Source organism: Ambystoma mexicanum, chromosome 1q, assembly GCF_040938575.1.
Source record: "Ambystoma mexicanum isolate Mex_15411 chromosome 1q, UKY_AmexF1_1, whole genome shotgun sequence".
In the NCBI taxonomy this organism is placed as follows: domain Eukaryota; kingdom Metazoa; phylum Chordata; class Amphibia; order Caudata; family Ambystomatidae; genus Ambystoma; species Ambystoma mexicanum.
In genome coordinates, this window is record NC_090922.1 from 1435094477 (window position 1) to 1435111596 (window position 17120).

Genomic DNA, 17120 nt, shown 5'->3' on the forward strand with positions numbered 1-17120 from the left:
AACATTGGCATCAAGATAATCTTTAAGAACCTTTCTTTCTGCTTGAGTTAAAGAGAACATCCTACAGAATGGAACCAAAGCATTGGGTTCTAAGTCAATGTTACAATCTTCTGGCCTATGGGGAGGTAAGGTCGCTGGCTTTCTTTCAACGAAAACCTCAGAGTAAGGGGAACAGTACAGAGGTAGAGCATGAACCCCAGCCAGTTGTGTGGTAGACCCTGTAACAATCTGAGGAATACCGTCGTCAGAAAAACAGTTGAGCTTGCAGTAGGAGGAACTAAATTGTAGTTGATTGTCCGCCCAATTGACATGAGGGTTATGTTTTCTGAGCCATGTGATGCCAAGAATGACCGGAAAATGGGCAGCTCGAATAATGTCGAACCGGATTGTCTCAGAATGTTGAAATATGGTAACTGATAGATCCTCGGTGGTGTGAGTAATAGGCCCTGAAGAGAGAGGAGAACCGTCGACCCCTTCTACCTTTTGATCTTCTTTGCGAGGCAAGGTACGGAGACCCATCCTTTTGGTCCAGATGACATCGACAAAGTTTCTGGCGGCTCCGCAGTCCAGGAGTGCGAGACACTCAACTGTTCTGCCGTTGACCTTTATTATAACAGGTAGAACCATAAGCCTGGAATCCTCAGGAATGTATGGAGCCGAAATAGAGAGAGAGACATAGGGACTGGTGGATGAATCAGAAGCCCCTCGGAACCAGGTCCCTACTGGCGCCGAGGGAAACCGTTTCCCTGACGTTTCTGAGGAAGTTCAGTACATTCCTTGAGGAGATGTAGATCCGATCCACAATAGGCACATAGACCTTTCTCCTTCCTTCTTCTTCTTCTTTCAGCCGCGGTAAGAGGTCCTCTAGTCGCTCCAATCTGCATGGGTTCGTCTGTAGTATGGGAAGGAGAGGAGGAGACGGTGGAATCGGAAAAATGAACGGTTGTTCGTTGTTTTCGGCGTTCTGACCTTCGTTCCTGCAGTCTGTATTCAATTTGTAAAGCTGCGGAAAGCAGATCCGAAAAAGATGGTGGCCTGGAAGCCCTGGCGAGTTCGTCCTTAATATCCTCCTTAAGGCCTCGCCGAAATATGGCAAATTGTGCCTGTTCAGACCACCCAGCACCCGAAGCCAATCCCTTGAATTCTGATATGTACGATAGAACATCCGATGACCCTTGTCGGATATCCAACAGGTCCTCGCAGGCGGTGAAAGTCAGTTCGGGTCTCTCAAAGGTCTGCTTCAACAGGGTCTGAAAACCAGCAAAATCGTGTAAGATGGGATTAGCCCCGGTAACCAGCGGAGTGACCCATGCCAGGGCATTGCCGGTCATGTTCGAAACCATGAACCCGATCTTTGTCTGGTCGTTGACAAACAGCCGGGGCCTGAAAGTAAAATATACTAAGCAGGCCTCCAAAAACTCTTTGACCTTTTTAGGAGTTCCATCGAACTTCCCTGCCGAAAGAGCCATGACAGGAAGTTCTGGGGATTGTGGTTCGCGGGCAGTAATCATCTGTTTCAAGACTACATTCTCTGCCTTAACAGTTTGTAACTCTTGGGAGATTCCCTGAATGGCCTTCCATAATTCTTGTATCTGCTCTTCTGCCGACATCTTATGGCGTTGCAATCTGTCCGCTTTGGCCGGTTCCGCTAACTCCCGTTCCTCCCCACTCTCCTCACCTGATTCAAAGTCCTCCGGTTGCAGTTGCCTGTGAGAGAGATAGTCCTTCTCCTTTTTGTGTTGAAAGTATCTGTCTCGAGAGGAAGCCACAGTGAGTGCTAAAGTATAGCAAACCCGGGACCCCCTTCCCGAGGTGAGACAGTACGAAGGGAAAAAGCCTGTTCAGGCAGAAAAAACCCTCCGAGGAGTGTAGCGGTTTGAGAGGATCTGGAGCAAGCAGTTGTAGTTCTTGAGGCAGTTAGCTGATGGGAGCAGGCAAAGCCGGACATCCGAAGCAAAGAAGGTTCCGGAGAGAAAGATAGCCACCGGAAAGGGTACCAGCAGAGAAAACAACTCCGGAGCAACAGGAACCAGGGCGGCTGAATGACAGCGCAGCCGAAAGGTAAGGCAGAGGAGGCGGGCGTGGAGAACAGCGCACCGTATAGCTGAGGGAAGGAAGGGAGAGAGAGATAGTCCGGAGAGGGCGGACCGAAAATACAGAAAGTGACCGAGGAGGTCAAGGCTGAAAAACTAGCGTGTAAACCCAAAGCAGCGAGCTAGCGCAGTGAAGGGGGTTGCAACGCCGCGATCGCTGGGAGAGGAGGAAAGAAATACTACCAGCGACGCCATGTTGGAAAACCACTAGACCGTGGGGTGAGTAACAGAGAAATCACGTAGTGGAACCTCCGCACGCCCTTCCAGCGCGTAATCGCCAACGCGGATACAAACGCCAAACAGGACGGCGAATGACACTTTCTTACTAAATATTCACCTGCTATACTTCTGCGCTTCTCTGGCACCAATTCCTTGTGTGTAAAGCGGTTCACTAAGCAGAGGGCAGGTGGTCGATCCCTTTCCTCAGCTGGCTCCCTTCTTTGGAACAGCCTTCCCCTCCCTCTTCGTCTTGAGCAGGACTTTCTTAAATTCTGGAAGAACCTCAAGACCTTCCTCCTCTCCTCGTCCTTCCATCCCTCTCTCCTCTGCTAGTCTCCCAGTCGCCCGATTGGTGTGCAGGGCGCTGACCTCCCACACCTTATCCCAGCTGCTGCCAATCCTCAGCACTTGCCTCGGCTCACCCTCCACCCTTGGTGGCTTGCACTTACGCAGTGCCTTAAGTGGCACTACAAATCGAGCCGGGGCTCATCGAGGGGGCGTGGTCTAACAGCGGGATCTTGCTGGCCCGTTAGGCCACGCCCCCTCGACGAGCCCCAGCTCAATGGGCTACTGGCACCCCTGCCAGGGAGCCTTTTGTAGAGATTAGCACCCTCTCCCCTATGGGGGACAGGGTGCTGATCTCAGCTTTTATTTTGTATAGGCTTGCCTGGCAGGGGTCAGTGCCTCGCCTATTCAGCCTTAATGGTGGCGCTGCCCCTCGCCAGCTGTGGAGGGGCAGCGTCACCATTAAGGCTGAAAGGGTGAGGCCACTGGAAGCAGAGGCCTTTTTCCGAAAGACTGAAACTCCCGCGAATCCGCGGGAGCTTCAGTATTTAGAAAGCAAGGCCTCTGCTTCCAGCGGCCTCACGTTTTCTCCATAATGGTGGCGCCGCCCACGGGCATCACTTGATTAAAGGGATGCCGCGTAGGTGCGGCGCCACCATTATGGTTCAAAGGCATTTTTTTCTGAAGCCTGAAGCTCTCGCACACGAGCGAGAGCTTCAGGCTGTAGAAAAAAATGCCTTTCGTGTAGCGGTCGGGGCTGCCAGGGGAGAATAGTGGGCCCCGGCAGGGCCCCGCCTCAAAACGAAATTTCGGAGCATGCCGGGGCCCAGCCCCGGCAGGCCCCGGCCCACTTAAAGCCCTGCACTTACGTCACATTGCACTTCACCTGCTGCTCTCCTACATGCATCACAGCACCATCCCATTCCCTCTCCCTTCTGCACTTGCACGTTCTGAACACTCACAAGTCATAGTAGGTTCGGCTTCCACTTCCCTACTGCATTTCTATCCTTCTTATTTTTTGTATTGTAATTTGTAATTGTTTAGCATGCCATGTCCCCTCCATGTTGCCCTTTGGGCACTTTGAAACAGCATTTGCTTCCTATATAAGCGCCTAACGAGCAAACAGTAAGTACATAAAATAAATTGTACAACTTAATTTTGTTATAATTTGGTTCAATACAATAAAAAAACCTTTGAACCCATCAAGCACACTTGCGACATGCGCCCCAGAAAAAGGTGGGTTTAGCTCACCAATTCTGAAAGAAGGGATATACAATACTGTGCCGAGACCACACAGACCTAACACAGATTACAAAATATTGCCAAGTTAAGCTCTATGCAGAGCACAACATGCACTACGATATATGCTGATTGTGCAAATAGTAAAACAACACAGAGATGCACGTGCAGATCTTAATGTAGAAACAGACAAGGTTTTTGTGACAACATTCAGTGGAATTTACCGCAGGCAACTTTGATGAGAATTCATTTAGGGGCCACGTTCTGTGGTGGTGTATCCTCTTTATAATGTGGTTCCACTGCATATGTACTGGCTAATGGTAAGGACCTTGCAGTGTTTCCACTGAAAAAGGGGGCACACCAATTATGGCAGTTCTATTGGTTACTATTTCGAGATTGGTTTGGAGCCTCTAAATATGGAGAGAAGATTGGAAAAACAGAGTAAATATTTCCTTATAAGCAGACAACTATGTTAATGACATACACAGAAGATCCCCACCCCTAAATAGTCATCTCATCCTGATTTAATCATTTGGAACAGTGTCTGGATAGAGGATTACCCAAACAAATAACATTTGTGACCCTTGACGCCAACTATCTCCCAACAATAGATGAAATTCTAAAAGGGAAGGAGAGAAGGCTTATTGAAATGTTTCTTGGCACAGACATTCGGAAAGTACAACAGAGAAGCTCCGATCAGCTACCTGATGAGACATGCATAGACTTGACGAGTGGGAGGGTTTACAGGCATCCTTGGGCGTTAAAATGAATGTTTTAACCTTGCTGACCCTACCAAAACTTCTCCATGTTATGTTATGTTATGTTAAAGGATATTTGTACCGCGCACTATCACCACCTGAGTGGTCCCCTGGTGCTCTGGCGGATCTGAAAACGAAAGCGGGTGGGATGGGTTAGTAAGGCCAAGCAGGAAAAAGAGCTGCAATGTGCTGTTGGCAGCCTCAGTTTGCTTAACACCGTTCACTGAGCTTAGGTGTGCTTTTCGGTTGGTAGCCGTCATGTGTTGTTGTTGCGATGCAGTGAAGTGCATGCGGTTTGTAGTGCTTTGGAGGTATGGTTGTGTTTGTGTAGAGTGTGAGAGGTGTATGCAGAGGGGTGAGATTGTTTAGTGGGGTTGGTTAGTGGCATCGCCATGCTAATCTTCACAGTCCTGTCTAGATGTGGCGCAATGGTAATCTTTACAATTCTATCTGGATGTGACGCAAGCAAGTATTACAATTCTGTCTAGATGTGACGCAATGCTAATATTCACAATACTGTCTAGCTATGACACAAGCTAATCTTTACAATTCTATCTAGATGTGACAAATTGCTAATCTTCATAATTCTGTCTAGATGTGATGCAAGCTAGTATTACAATTCTGTTTAGATGTGACGCAATGCTAGTCTTCACAATTCTGTCTAGATGTGACGCAATGCTAGTCTTCACAATTCTGTCTAGATGTGTCCTGAGTTTTAGTGGTGAGGTGAGAAGCCAGTGCCATACAGAGGACCTGGGAGGGAACAGGAGAAGTGGAGACTGTAGAAGGATTGGCCTGCTCCTCCGCCGTCTGCTTTGGTGTGGTAAATTTCTTGTTGCCTGTGTGTTCGTTCACATAGTGCGCCATTATGCCTGCGGGCGTGTCTGCCAGCGCGGTATAAGTAAAAATATATAAATAAAGAATTCGTCCGTGTTGCTAAAGGCACAGAGGCGGGGTTGGATGTGGACTCTCTTCACGGACAGGAAAGAGTCTGTATTGCCTTTGGAGCAGGCGGCAGGCCAGTTTATCAGAGAATGCGTCTGATGCCCTCCACTTCCTCTCAGCCGCCCTACTCTTCCATGTATAAAGAATCCTTCCAATTCATCGTCAGAAGAAATAAAACGCAGAGTTTGAAAGTGCTTTCCCGGGGAAAAAATAAGAAGACAGTACAGACTATGCAAAGACTCCAGCCAGTATTCAAAAGAGACCGCGTTGGCACCCCGATTATTAGGTCTTTACCATTTGTTCTTCAACATTTGCATATCTGGTTCAAGCAGAAGACCCACCAAGCAGGTTGCGTTATCAAAGAAGTAGTCAGAAAAAATCATCGACACTCCAAATTCTGAAGCTTCCTATCCTTTCCAGGTTTGCGGTCCGAGGGTGTTGCAGACCGGATTGAGGCGATGGGCTACATCAATTCACATTGACATACTAAAGCTTCCAGAGTTGCTAATATGGATCAATGGCAGAGAAATGGAATGGTGGTGTAGCCAGTTAAAAGGGATATCAAATCTTTATCAAAAATGCCAAGATCATAAAATACGACTTTTTGAAAAATTTGAGAAAATAAGAACATCGAAAAAGCAGCATCTGGAACTATCTGAAACTGTGCGAAGAAGACATCTAATTTGTCATTTCTTCTGGGATGACAACAGACTTGTCCTCATCTCCTCTAGTGAAGAGATTGAGGGGGTACTGGCTAGATCATTGAAAACCAAAACATACAAATGCCAAACTGCAGATGACAGACTGTGGAAAATATGGATATTCCCAGCAGAAAACAGATTAACGCATCAAACTCCTGAAAGAGACTATGGTCCGAAATAAACCCTGCCATCTTAAATAAAATTGTTCTTGACCTGCGACTGAGTTTTGTTTAAAAGAAACATTTAAGGATTTAAGAACACCCTACTTGACTCCAATGAAAACAGCTAAATCAGGCCAGAAGGAGAACAACAACAGCGAAATGGCATATACCACACATCGCTCAATAGTTCATGATCTGCCCAAGTGTGCTGAAGTGATGGTCTGAATTATTTGACAAGGTTACATTGATGTTGCAAGAACTATTCATTCGGAGCACAAATTTGCCATTCTCCATTACCTTCTCCAGGTCAACCTGAAAAGGAAGGAAGCTCTGCGGCTGGTGCAGGCCATGATGACCTGAAAACAACTGAGCGTGAGATCCTGAAAAGGTGAACGCATCCCTCATCAGACCAGAGATGTACCAAAACGAGAAGACATATCTTTACTATGAAGCAATGGAAGCATGCCTTCCTTACCATGCTGCAATTGCTGTTCAGCGAAGCAGCATAGGTATGTCTGTGCATATACAGACTATTTGCATATACAGTCTATGTCTTGAATGTACTGAACTACTTCTTCCTAACTGAATGCCTTATCCAAATTGATTACCAATATACCCCTTGTTATGAATCAAGCTTGTGTATAAATGAAACTTGTCTGCAACAGTGCCCTGATGCCTAAGGGTTTAGGCGCCCTACAAAGGAAATAAATAAATGAGTGGGGCGGGCCGGGCTTCCGGAGGAGCACCAACATTGGTGTCATGGCGGTCATGCAGGATAGGAAGCGGTATATGTTGTCCCAGAGGAGGAAAGTGGTGGTGGAGTTAGGAGGGTGGCAGGTAGCGAGGACAATGCAGGAACCACCCTTCCAAGTTACATGGCGGAGCAGAGGGTGTTGGAGGGGTGGGGAGCTGGGAGAACCCATTTACCCCTTCCATCCAGTCTTGGAGCATGTAGGGGGAACAGGGAAAAGAGGGAGAGCGCAGTGAAGTACTGCTCTGGCGAGACATGGAACCAGAAATGATTTAACCAAGCATACTTTAACAAATCTTTAATATGAGAAGAGCACACCTGGATGTTTGGAGGACATTTGGTCAAGTTTCCTGTGGTAGTATATATAGGACATGATTCTATGCATTCATGAAACCAAGCTATTAGCCATCGTTGGCTTTTGATGTTTTTGCCATGCACCTATACCTTTGCAGAGGTAATTATAGAACTTACAAAAAGTAATTCTAATTTTGATATTGCCAGTCGTCCTTTCAGAGAATTAACTGAAATATGCTTTTCTAATGCTGCACAATAATATATACATCATTTTTTTTAAAAAACAGGATTGAGCTCTAGAACGCTTTCCCATCATAGATCAATTGAGGACAGATTCTTATATTGGAAATACTCTCCTGTCATCTTTGCATTTCGTCTTCCTCTACCTTCTGTGGGGAAATGTCCAGAAAACAGTTACACAACCAGGATACCAGATTACATGCTTTCATTTATCAACCCAATAGATTTTGGAACCTGTGATCTTTGTTAATTTTAAAAAACAAATTAGACTTGCCCCGATACATGTGATATAAAAAATGAGATACCCAGCTGTGTCTTTGTAAAACTGGAAGTGAGACAGTGGACTCACCTACTAACCCCCACCTATCAGATTGCAATATTTTTGTTTTTATTGTATTGTCAAACTAGAGGAGATTGAGACCAGAGTTTGTATCGTTAATTATTATGTTTGGTTCTTTTCATTTTCAAAGCTTTATTTTTCAAAAGAGCTGAGTCGTAGTGTTTAGCTGTGCTGCAATCAGGTAGAGTGGTAAGAATGTTTCGTTGTGTGATTAGGAATGTCAAATCTTATAGTTACATGGTACTCCCACAGTAGTACTCCGTTTGCACTTCAGACAAAATGCCCTCGACCACCAATGAAAACCAGTTCTGTAGAAACATTTAATTTGTCTTTAGTGGAGACAAAATGGCCTCCATGCTACTAAATGAAAAGCAGTCCGACATAATAGTGGGAGTTGCATTGGCTTGTGGCAATGCAACTCCCACTATTAATGAATAAAAACGAACACTGCATATTTCGGAAGATGTTGTGCAGCTTGCAACAAGAGTTTGACCCTACACCTGTATGAAAAAAAAGAATTAAAGGAGTTTTGGGTTGAAACAAAATGGCTGCCATACATTTGAATGAAAATCAGTACTGGATAACAACGCAAGAATGATTTGTGACATTGACAGGTTGATTGAGGTATTTATTGAGCGCAGGTATATCAGAGGCACCTTGGCGCTAAACCCACAGAACAACCAATAAGTATGCAAAAAAGGTGTTCAGATGGTGGCACTTACGAGGAGAATGGTGAAATGGAAAATACGCTCACCTCCAGTACTCCTCACTAGGACTGGTCCTCTTTATGGTCTGGTTCACGAGGTGGGTAATATTGAACTCTGCCTGCGCTGCTTGGTAAAGGCTGGAAGTGTTGGTGGCATTGTACGGCGAGCTGAGGACACCTGCACAGTCCGGCGTGTTCCAGGGATTGCCGCAGTACGTCCACGGCAGCACCCGCGTCATAGAGGTGAAGAAGTAGTAGAAAGCAATGCAGATAACCACGTTGTAGTAAATGCCGATGTAGGTGGAAACAACCATCATTCCGTAACCGACCCCTGGAATCGAAGGTAGAGATACAAAGGGGTTAAAAGAGGCAAACATACGAGACAGCAGGATTTCACAGACATTGAACGACAGACTAAAAAAACGGTTCCCAGCCTCTACCCCTCATCTTCCCAAGCGACCATTTAGACACTTTAAATGTTCCAATTTCAATATTTCCTTTGACATAAGCGAGTTATATATTGCTGCTTACATTATGTTTATTATCACCTGGATTCCATTATCCATTATCCAGCGCCTGGAAACACGTCCTGCTGTATAGGCGCCATACAAATGTTAAATAAATAAATAAAATTATAGACCTCTTCTCTGCCAGTCAAATTGCTTGGAATGCAGTCTACAATCTCTGGTACAGACCTCTTTCCAAATAATTTGATGTAAGCAGCACAGACAATTCTCTTTTTCTGTGCAAAGGCAGAGGGGAGCATGTGCAGTTTAATTCTCCATACTAACAAACAGCAATAAAACAAATACTTAGGGATCATTTACCGAACTCAGAGTTACTTGATTATGCTCAGTTTGCTCCAAAATAAAAAAAACATTCCTTTTTAGTTATGACAATGTTATTGTGCAAATAGCGATACAGACCTCGAGTGGGCCGTTATCGCTTGGGTTGAAGGATTCTTTCCCAATTTACAACACCCGGCTTGCCTAGGGCGCTAACCTGGGGGCTGGTCATTACCCCATGATAATGACCCTCTCCCACTTTCTATAGGGCTTAATTAGCACCCATCTTGGAATAGTCTGGTTGGTAGGGTTAATAAAGATCTCAGGCTCCTGGGAAGTAAACTGTACATGCCTACTGTTTAAGAAAGCAAGAGGCATATAATGCATATTTTTATATACAATTAGATAGTAACAAGCAATCTCATTGTCCCTCGCCGTGTCATTACCGACCGAGAATAGCTGGAATCCTACTGCCCTCTATGTTCCTGATTTTCCCCGGTGAGGGTGTGTGGCAGTCTCTTAGCAAATAAGGAGGCTCAGAACGGGATAATCCAGGGATTCAGGCGTTTTCCTCTCCCCCCTCCCGTACACCCAACCAATGAATCCCCTCCCCGCCTGCTCAACCCCACTTACCTTCTTTTTGCTCCATTTCGGGAGCGGACGCGCTAGGAATATTACTGTCCCCAGTGCGTGCGCTCCTGATCCGCGACAGGTCGTCATGGAAAGGAAGAAGGGACTACATGTAGTCCCTTCTTCCTTTCCATGGAGGTCATTTTTTTGTTTACATTTTTCCTATTTTTTGAATGGCCGCCATGGAAAGGGAGAAGGGACTACTTGTAAACATAGGGACGCATTGGGTCAGGGATCATTCAGCAGTCCACCGGATTTGGATGTACGTGGAGTCATAGAGAGTCTTAATGGCCTCCAACAAGGGAGGAGGACAATTCCATAACTCCATCTTTCTCCAAAGTAGTTGGCAGTCCATACTATCAAAAGCTTTGGACATATCCACAAAGGCAAGATATATCTTAGATTTTCCATTGTGGGCCTTACCCTTTAAGATGCTGAGAGAACACATATTTAATTTGGTCCCTGTTTCCTTCACAAAACCTATTTGCCTCTGGTCTGGTCTAATAGATGATTGGATCCAGCTCTAGATGTTTAAGAAGAAAAGCAGAGAATAGTTTGCTCATGGCCTCCAACAGGGCAATTGGACGATCATTTGACGGGTCCATCCTCCAGGCCTTTTTATAGATTGGAACAATGATCGCCTTCTTCCAAGATTCCGGAATTTGTCTAGATTTGAACATTTGATGGAACATGTCTATGATAAACAGAATCCAGAGCTCTGGGGACTGTTTGATCATATTGTTGGTGATCCCATCAATGCCTGGCGCTCTTGAAGAATTAGCTTTTTTGATAGCAGCTCCACATCCCGATAGTCCAGAGAAAAAGGCCAGGCAGATGTCTCCATATCAGATTCTTGGGGCAAGATGTCTTTTGCTTCAAATAGCCTGCCAAAAAACTCTAACCAACACTCTTCCGGTATCACTCCAGTCAGCATCAACAGGGTCGCATGGCCTTTCCCGTTAAGCAATTGCCACGTCATTCTAGTGTCTTTCTTCGCAATTGATGTCATCATGGCCTCTGCGTCTGACTGTAGTAAAGACACCTTGGGTCCTTTTACACAGTTCTTATAAGTCTGCCTTTGGCTGGGGGCCGCATGGAAGATTTTTCTACGATCTTTGCGCAGGAGCTTTTTGTACACCTTTACTGCAGCATCAAAGGAATGTCTAAGAGGACAGATCTTTGTGTCAGACTTCTTGGGTATATACATAAATTCATGAAGGAGGGGAGCCTAGTTGGAATCACCCCCTGTTTTAAATACTCTGCAAACCGCATGTTAATGGACCAAATGTCTTGGCTTTTTAGTCTTAAACAAGACCCACCACAGCAGGTCTCGATGCTCAATGGAACCTATTCTGTCCTAATTCAGAAGTGTAGTTCCCAAGTCAGGTGCAAAAGGGCATGGTCACTTGAGTCTCTGCTCCTTACCTCAAACCCTGTGACACGATGTAACAATGCCCTCGAAACAAAGACATAGTACCATATGCTGGATTTATCCAGACCCGGCCACGTCGGATTTTCTGGAACATCTCCACTCATTTGTCCATTCAATGTATATAAATCTTGATCCGCCATGAAGTCTAATAGACTTTTTGATTTCCTTTTACCCAGCTTTGAAGGCACCTTGTTTGTCGGATTATTGCACTCCGTGGGACACAACCCATGGCAGTTGAAGTCTCCCTCCACAATGACATAGTGGTGCATCTGGGTAAATGGAAAGTCATCCAAGGAATCCCTCAACAAGTACAAGAAAGACTGTCACCAATTTTGAAGGGTTCCAGTAGATGTTAATAATTAGGAGGAGTTCCAAGTCATCAGAATCTGTCTTCTGCATTACAAGAGATACAAATTACAAAAAGGGGGTAGGATTGGAAACATCTGTTAGACTAATCCCCACCCCTAGCTTCACAAAGGTCAATAAACCTGCTGCTGGGTGACCTCTCGGGCATTGATACGCCGGATTAAGGAAACTTTGTATCCAGTCAAGATTGGAGTATCACTAGGCACGTCTCCTGCAGACAAATAACATCAAAAGTCCCAGAGAGGATCAAGGGGTCCAAACTGTGTTCCAGAAGGCCATCTGGAATTGCCAAGCTCGTTGTCCGTTTGACGCCGGTGTTAACTCGGACACTCCTTTGGAGTTTAACAGGGTGATCCGTTCTTGAAATTAGCCTCTTAGAATGCCGTCCTCCAGTAACTTTGCTGAATTATTGGTGCTAGAGATCTTCACTTGGTTTGTTGATGAAATCAATTCATAAAGCATCTCTGGTTGATTGGGCAACACTCAAAAGGAAGCCAGAGAAACTGCCTCGTCTATGGTATCCAACAAGTCGTAACCCACAGGCTGTTACAAGTGTGCAGCCTAAAGCAACACTGATTTCACACTGCTTGTTTGTAAGTGGAGGATCACTCTACCCAGACAGCCTTTTTTAGGGAACTCCACAATGCAAATGTCATCCGAGTTCAGGAAACAAAGGATGGGTGGCTGATGTAATACTAGCATCACATTTGCACGGTTAAGAATGAATCCATCGTCTGTAGACCATAGTCTAATCAAATGCACCTTATGTGAGAGTCTTGTGGTGTCGGGACAATGTACCGCCCTTCGCATTAGGAGGTCCCGTCTATTCACAACACCTCATCTAACTCTATGATTCGCGTCCGATTTACTAGATTCCTACTCTTGCGGGTCTGGCATCACTACAGGTGTATCAAGAAAGAATGGTTTGCAAATAGTCAGCAGCCTTGCTCGCCTTTGCTCTAATGTCAAAAAGTGTGGTTGTTGATCCCCCGTGTAAGAGTCATTTTTAGATGAACGATTTCTGGATCAAAGGACGACTTCAATACTTGGCCAGTAGGCTTAAGCAGATGGGAGACAGGGTACTCGTACGTAATTTCCCCGATAGAATCATCGTCAGGAGGATGGTCAAGGGAAGACAACTCCTCAGCATTGGATTTTTCATCTTCCCTGGAGTAAGTATAGAGATCCAAACATTCCGCCATTGAGTTGCTAACTGGTAAATTCTCATTTCACTGGTCATTCTTCTTAGACTCTTGCTCCTTTGGAGGGGGGGGGAATCTCCTGTCGTTTTTTTAAGAGGGAAGGTTTTAGGGTCTGCGATGTTGGTCCTGGCGAAATGGGAATGTGAAGGTTTCTCAAAAAGGCTCCACTGTTACTCCTATTTCGATTTGGAGGTACTGAAAGATTCTTTGCTTTCTTTTTTCTTGGAGCTGGTTTCGGAGGGGCGAGAGGTTCATTATTTTTCCTATTTTTATAGAAGATCTGAAAGGCCTCTGTGGTTGTATCAGAGCTCGTTTGGGAGGATGCTGTCGATTTCAGTTGAGTTACAGGTGGATCAGCCACCTCGTCAATGTTTTCACACTGGATCCGGATGCGTAAACTCACGACCAGTTCTTGACATTCTTCATTCTCTTCTATTTTGAGTCCTTGATGAGTTTTTAAAAAAGGGCCCTGATCCAGCGCTACATCCGAGAGCTGCTTACTTGACATTTTCCTATCCTCATTTGGAAGGTGAATTTCAAAGCAGTCAGAGGTGTCCGAAGGGTTGTCTTTTTTTATTACACGCTGAACACCCATCTTCTTTTCTATTGTGAACCAGAGATTTGAGGTGCAAAAGTTCTAGTACTGAGTTTAAGAGGCATTTTTTGTCTGCTCTTTCCAGGTCCAGTGCATCCTGGCAATTTTCTTTGAATTATGTTGGCACACTCAGCTCCATGGTCCACTCTCGACTATAAGGAGGCTATGAAAGATTAAATAAAAATTACTTTGGAGTGGATCATGGCCAAGAGCGTGACCTGGTATTTCAGGTTGTCATTCATGGTCTCATGAGCTTCATGTAGGAAGCCAATGCCATGGAAATAGTGGACAAGAACATCTGTTGCAGGTTGAATGACCCCAACTGTCCCTCACAACCCATTTCATCCTTCTTAGGCATCTTCATTGTCTTAGATGTTTGAGTTTGTTTGTCCAAGCAAAGCCCACTGGACAGGCTGGCCAGCAAATAAGAAGAGTTCAGTAGGTTTAGAGGCAACGTCAGTTGGGTGTATTTCTCCAAAATCATCTCTGAGAAGAGCATTGGCGCTACCAACTCCTCTGCGGGAACCCTTTGTGTATCCTTAGGCTTCTGGGGGGAAGAACAGGCTTTACGATCTGATGGTTCTCAGGACAGCCCATGGATATTTCCAATTGTCCGTTCTTTTCCCCAAAGGAGCACTGAGACTAACAAGTCTTCCTTCACAACCAGGCCCTCCTCTCCCTCACGATCAACTACCGTCTGTGGCCACTGTGAAGGTAGGTGAATCAGGGGGCAGTGAGGGATGGGCTCAGTGCACACTTAGATTTTCCACCTGCTGCCCTATAATCTTAAAGTCACAAATCAAACAAGGAGAGGGGGGGCAACCTGGTTATTCCTCGTAATTCCTGTAACTGTCATGGTGTCTGCGAGTATGTTGAAATCACAGTCGTCTCCACGACAAGTGGTATGGACGTTATATTTCTTGTATCGCTGGTCATAACGGGACGGGAAGAGGGTGCCTACATTCTCACTTCGTAAGATTTCAGAGTCAGTAAGATCCGCAAAACCCTTGCAGCCCAAGGACAACGGCACATCCAGCATAGAGGTTGAGCAGCCCAGAGCAGTGGTCAAAGGGGCATGAGCAGAGGATGAGCTGTCAGCGTTAGAGAAGCTTGTTTTTTAGGCAGTGTTTTCCCCCCCCTTTTAACACGTGACGCAAATCTCCACATTAAACTCCTCCCTTGGAATCCTGCAACCACGTCTTTGCAACGGAAACTGGGGTGAGCTTACTCGAAAAAACGAGGACCCAGAGGAGTATCTCCTGCCTTGCGGGCTGCAGGCGTGTCTCCAGGGTCTTGTTTCTGAGCCTCATCTGAGGCCTTGGAAAGAGGCGTATCTTTTCCATTTTCCAAGCGGGTAACGGATTCTCTCACCTGCGTAGCTCAATATGCTTCAGAGCAGGAATACTTATCCACAGGATCCTCTTAATCCAGGCATCAACCCAAAGCAATTCCAAATTGTTGCACGAGTCAGGCTGGAACTTGGGGCTGCACAGGCTAGCATAGCCACAAGCCGCTTGCCACGCCCCTTATGCAAACAAGCAAAAAGCCACATTACGTTGTAATTTAAAAAGCCCTCAAGTGGAAACAGGTAGGCCTCGGTTTAAGCATATAGAAGTTGTCTATGACAGAAAAATCTGCCGCTGTATTAAGCTAAATATTCAAAGATCGCAGAAACGAAAAGTTCTGTTAGCGGCTGTATCAAAGTTATTGGTTTAAATCAGAACCACAAGGCTAAACACAAGTCAGTGGCTGGTTACCTTATCGCGCAGCCCGGCCTCCACAGACAGCAGTGATAGGTGCACTTGGTTGCTGGCGCTCTATGTGCTGTGGGAGTTTGGGCAAAATTGCCAGGCTGCCGTCGAGCCTCCAGCATGTCACATACGATGTCAGGAGAAGTCGGGTCTGCCCACGTCCAAAAACTCCCAACACTCAACGCACTCTGCGCCGCTCCGTTACTTCACTGAGTTTTTAATCTGGGAGGCCAGTGGAGATAGAAAGGAGACTTCCTTTCACAGTTTGCACCGAAGATGCAATACAGCAGCTCAGTGGGTAAATGGTGTGTGCTTCTCTCTCCCAAAACTCAACGCACTCTGCTTTATAGTGGGTGGGGGTGCAAAACTGTGCAGATCCATAGTTTATTTAAACACAAATATTAATTTGATTAATTCCATTTTTGGCAGAACACTATGGGGTGAATTTTGTTAAAATTCGAAATTAACAAAGGTTGGCTTCTCAATAAACCGTTACAAACCGAAGACCTCCCACTACCCTGTAGCAAGGTTCCCCTGCAACCCTAACTGAGGTGCAATTATTGCAAACAGATATGGCTGTGATGGGACTCCTCATACCATCTAAGCCAAGGAACTGTTACATCCTTTACTATGCCACTCAGTATCCTGGGGCCTTCCCCATGAGGAGTAACAAATCACAAAATATGATCAAACATCTGTTCCACCACTTCTCCTGGATAGGGTTGTCCAAGGATAGCCTTAATGACCAGGAACTCCTTTCATTCCCCAAAGTCATGATCGAGCTGAAAATGTTCCTACACATCAGACCCTTTGCACCTCCATTTACCACATCCAAAAACTGATGGTCTAGTGGAATGCCTAAACTAGCCTTTGAAGAACTTTCTCAGGAAGCTGTTGTGGGAAAAGGAAAGACAATGGGAAGAGCTGTTTCCTGGGCATGTTTGCTTAGAGGAAAACACAGTAAAAGCTTGATGGCACTCCTATGCACCAATGTCAGTTCACCAAAGCCTATAGTTCTATGATCTTGGATGACCTTCCTGTGGAACCGCTAGGAAATCTCCAGACCTTTTGCCAAAAAGGCCTCGGGAGGATAGCTCAGGTGCAACGTGCTCGCCTTGGAAGCAAGACGACAGGGAACAACACAGGTTCGATCCCCAGGTCTGCGATTAGAAACCTCTGGGTATTAAGCGCGTTATAAATAACCCATCATATCCTATCATAAAACTTCATATGTCTTCTGTAACTAGCCATGGAGGGCCCCTGGCTTTGTTCATGAAAGAGAGACCACACCATACGTCTGTCAGGATTCGGCCAGAGGCCCATAGAAAGGAGGTAGAGAAGATGCTCCAGCGAAGCATCAGACAGTCAAAGACCCACCGGTCAATACCAATAGTTTTGTTTCCATACCCAACAGGAGCTGGTGTTTGCTCCATGGCTTCTGAAAATTCAATGAAATATCAAAGTGTGACACATACCCTATGCCACAGGTGCATCAAACGATCAAATGGATTGGGCCAGAGAAGAAAATATGTACTCTGGTCCTCAAAACGGTCTACTGGTAGATCCTGTCGGCATTTGAAGACCAAGAGATGGATTTGTACAAGTTAATTGTGCTGCTTTCATAGCA

At 45.6% G+C, this 17120-nt stretch overlaps 1 protein-coding gene across 5 annotated transcripts in view; it reads right to left on the bottom strand.

Annotated features, from left to right (window-relative positions):
* SLC6A9 (solute carrier family 6 member 9) overlaps positions 1-17120 on the bottom strand; it is a 732913-nt gene that overhangs the window by 114549 nt on the left and 601244 nt on the right. For all 5 annotated transcript variants that reach the window (XM_069642312.1, XM_069642313.1, XM_069642311.1 and 2 more), the window contains one exon: positions 8781-9063. In XM_069642312.1, coding sequence (XP_069498413.1) covers positions 8781-9063 — 283 coding nt within the window. The remainder of the gene's footprint in view (positions 1-8780; positions 9064-17120) is intronic.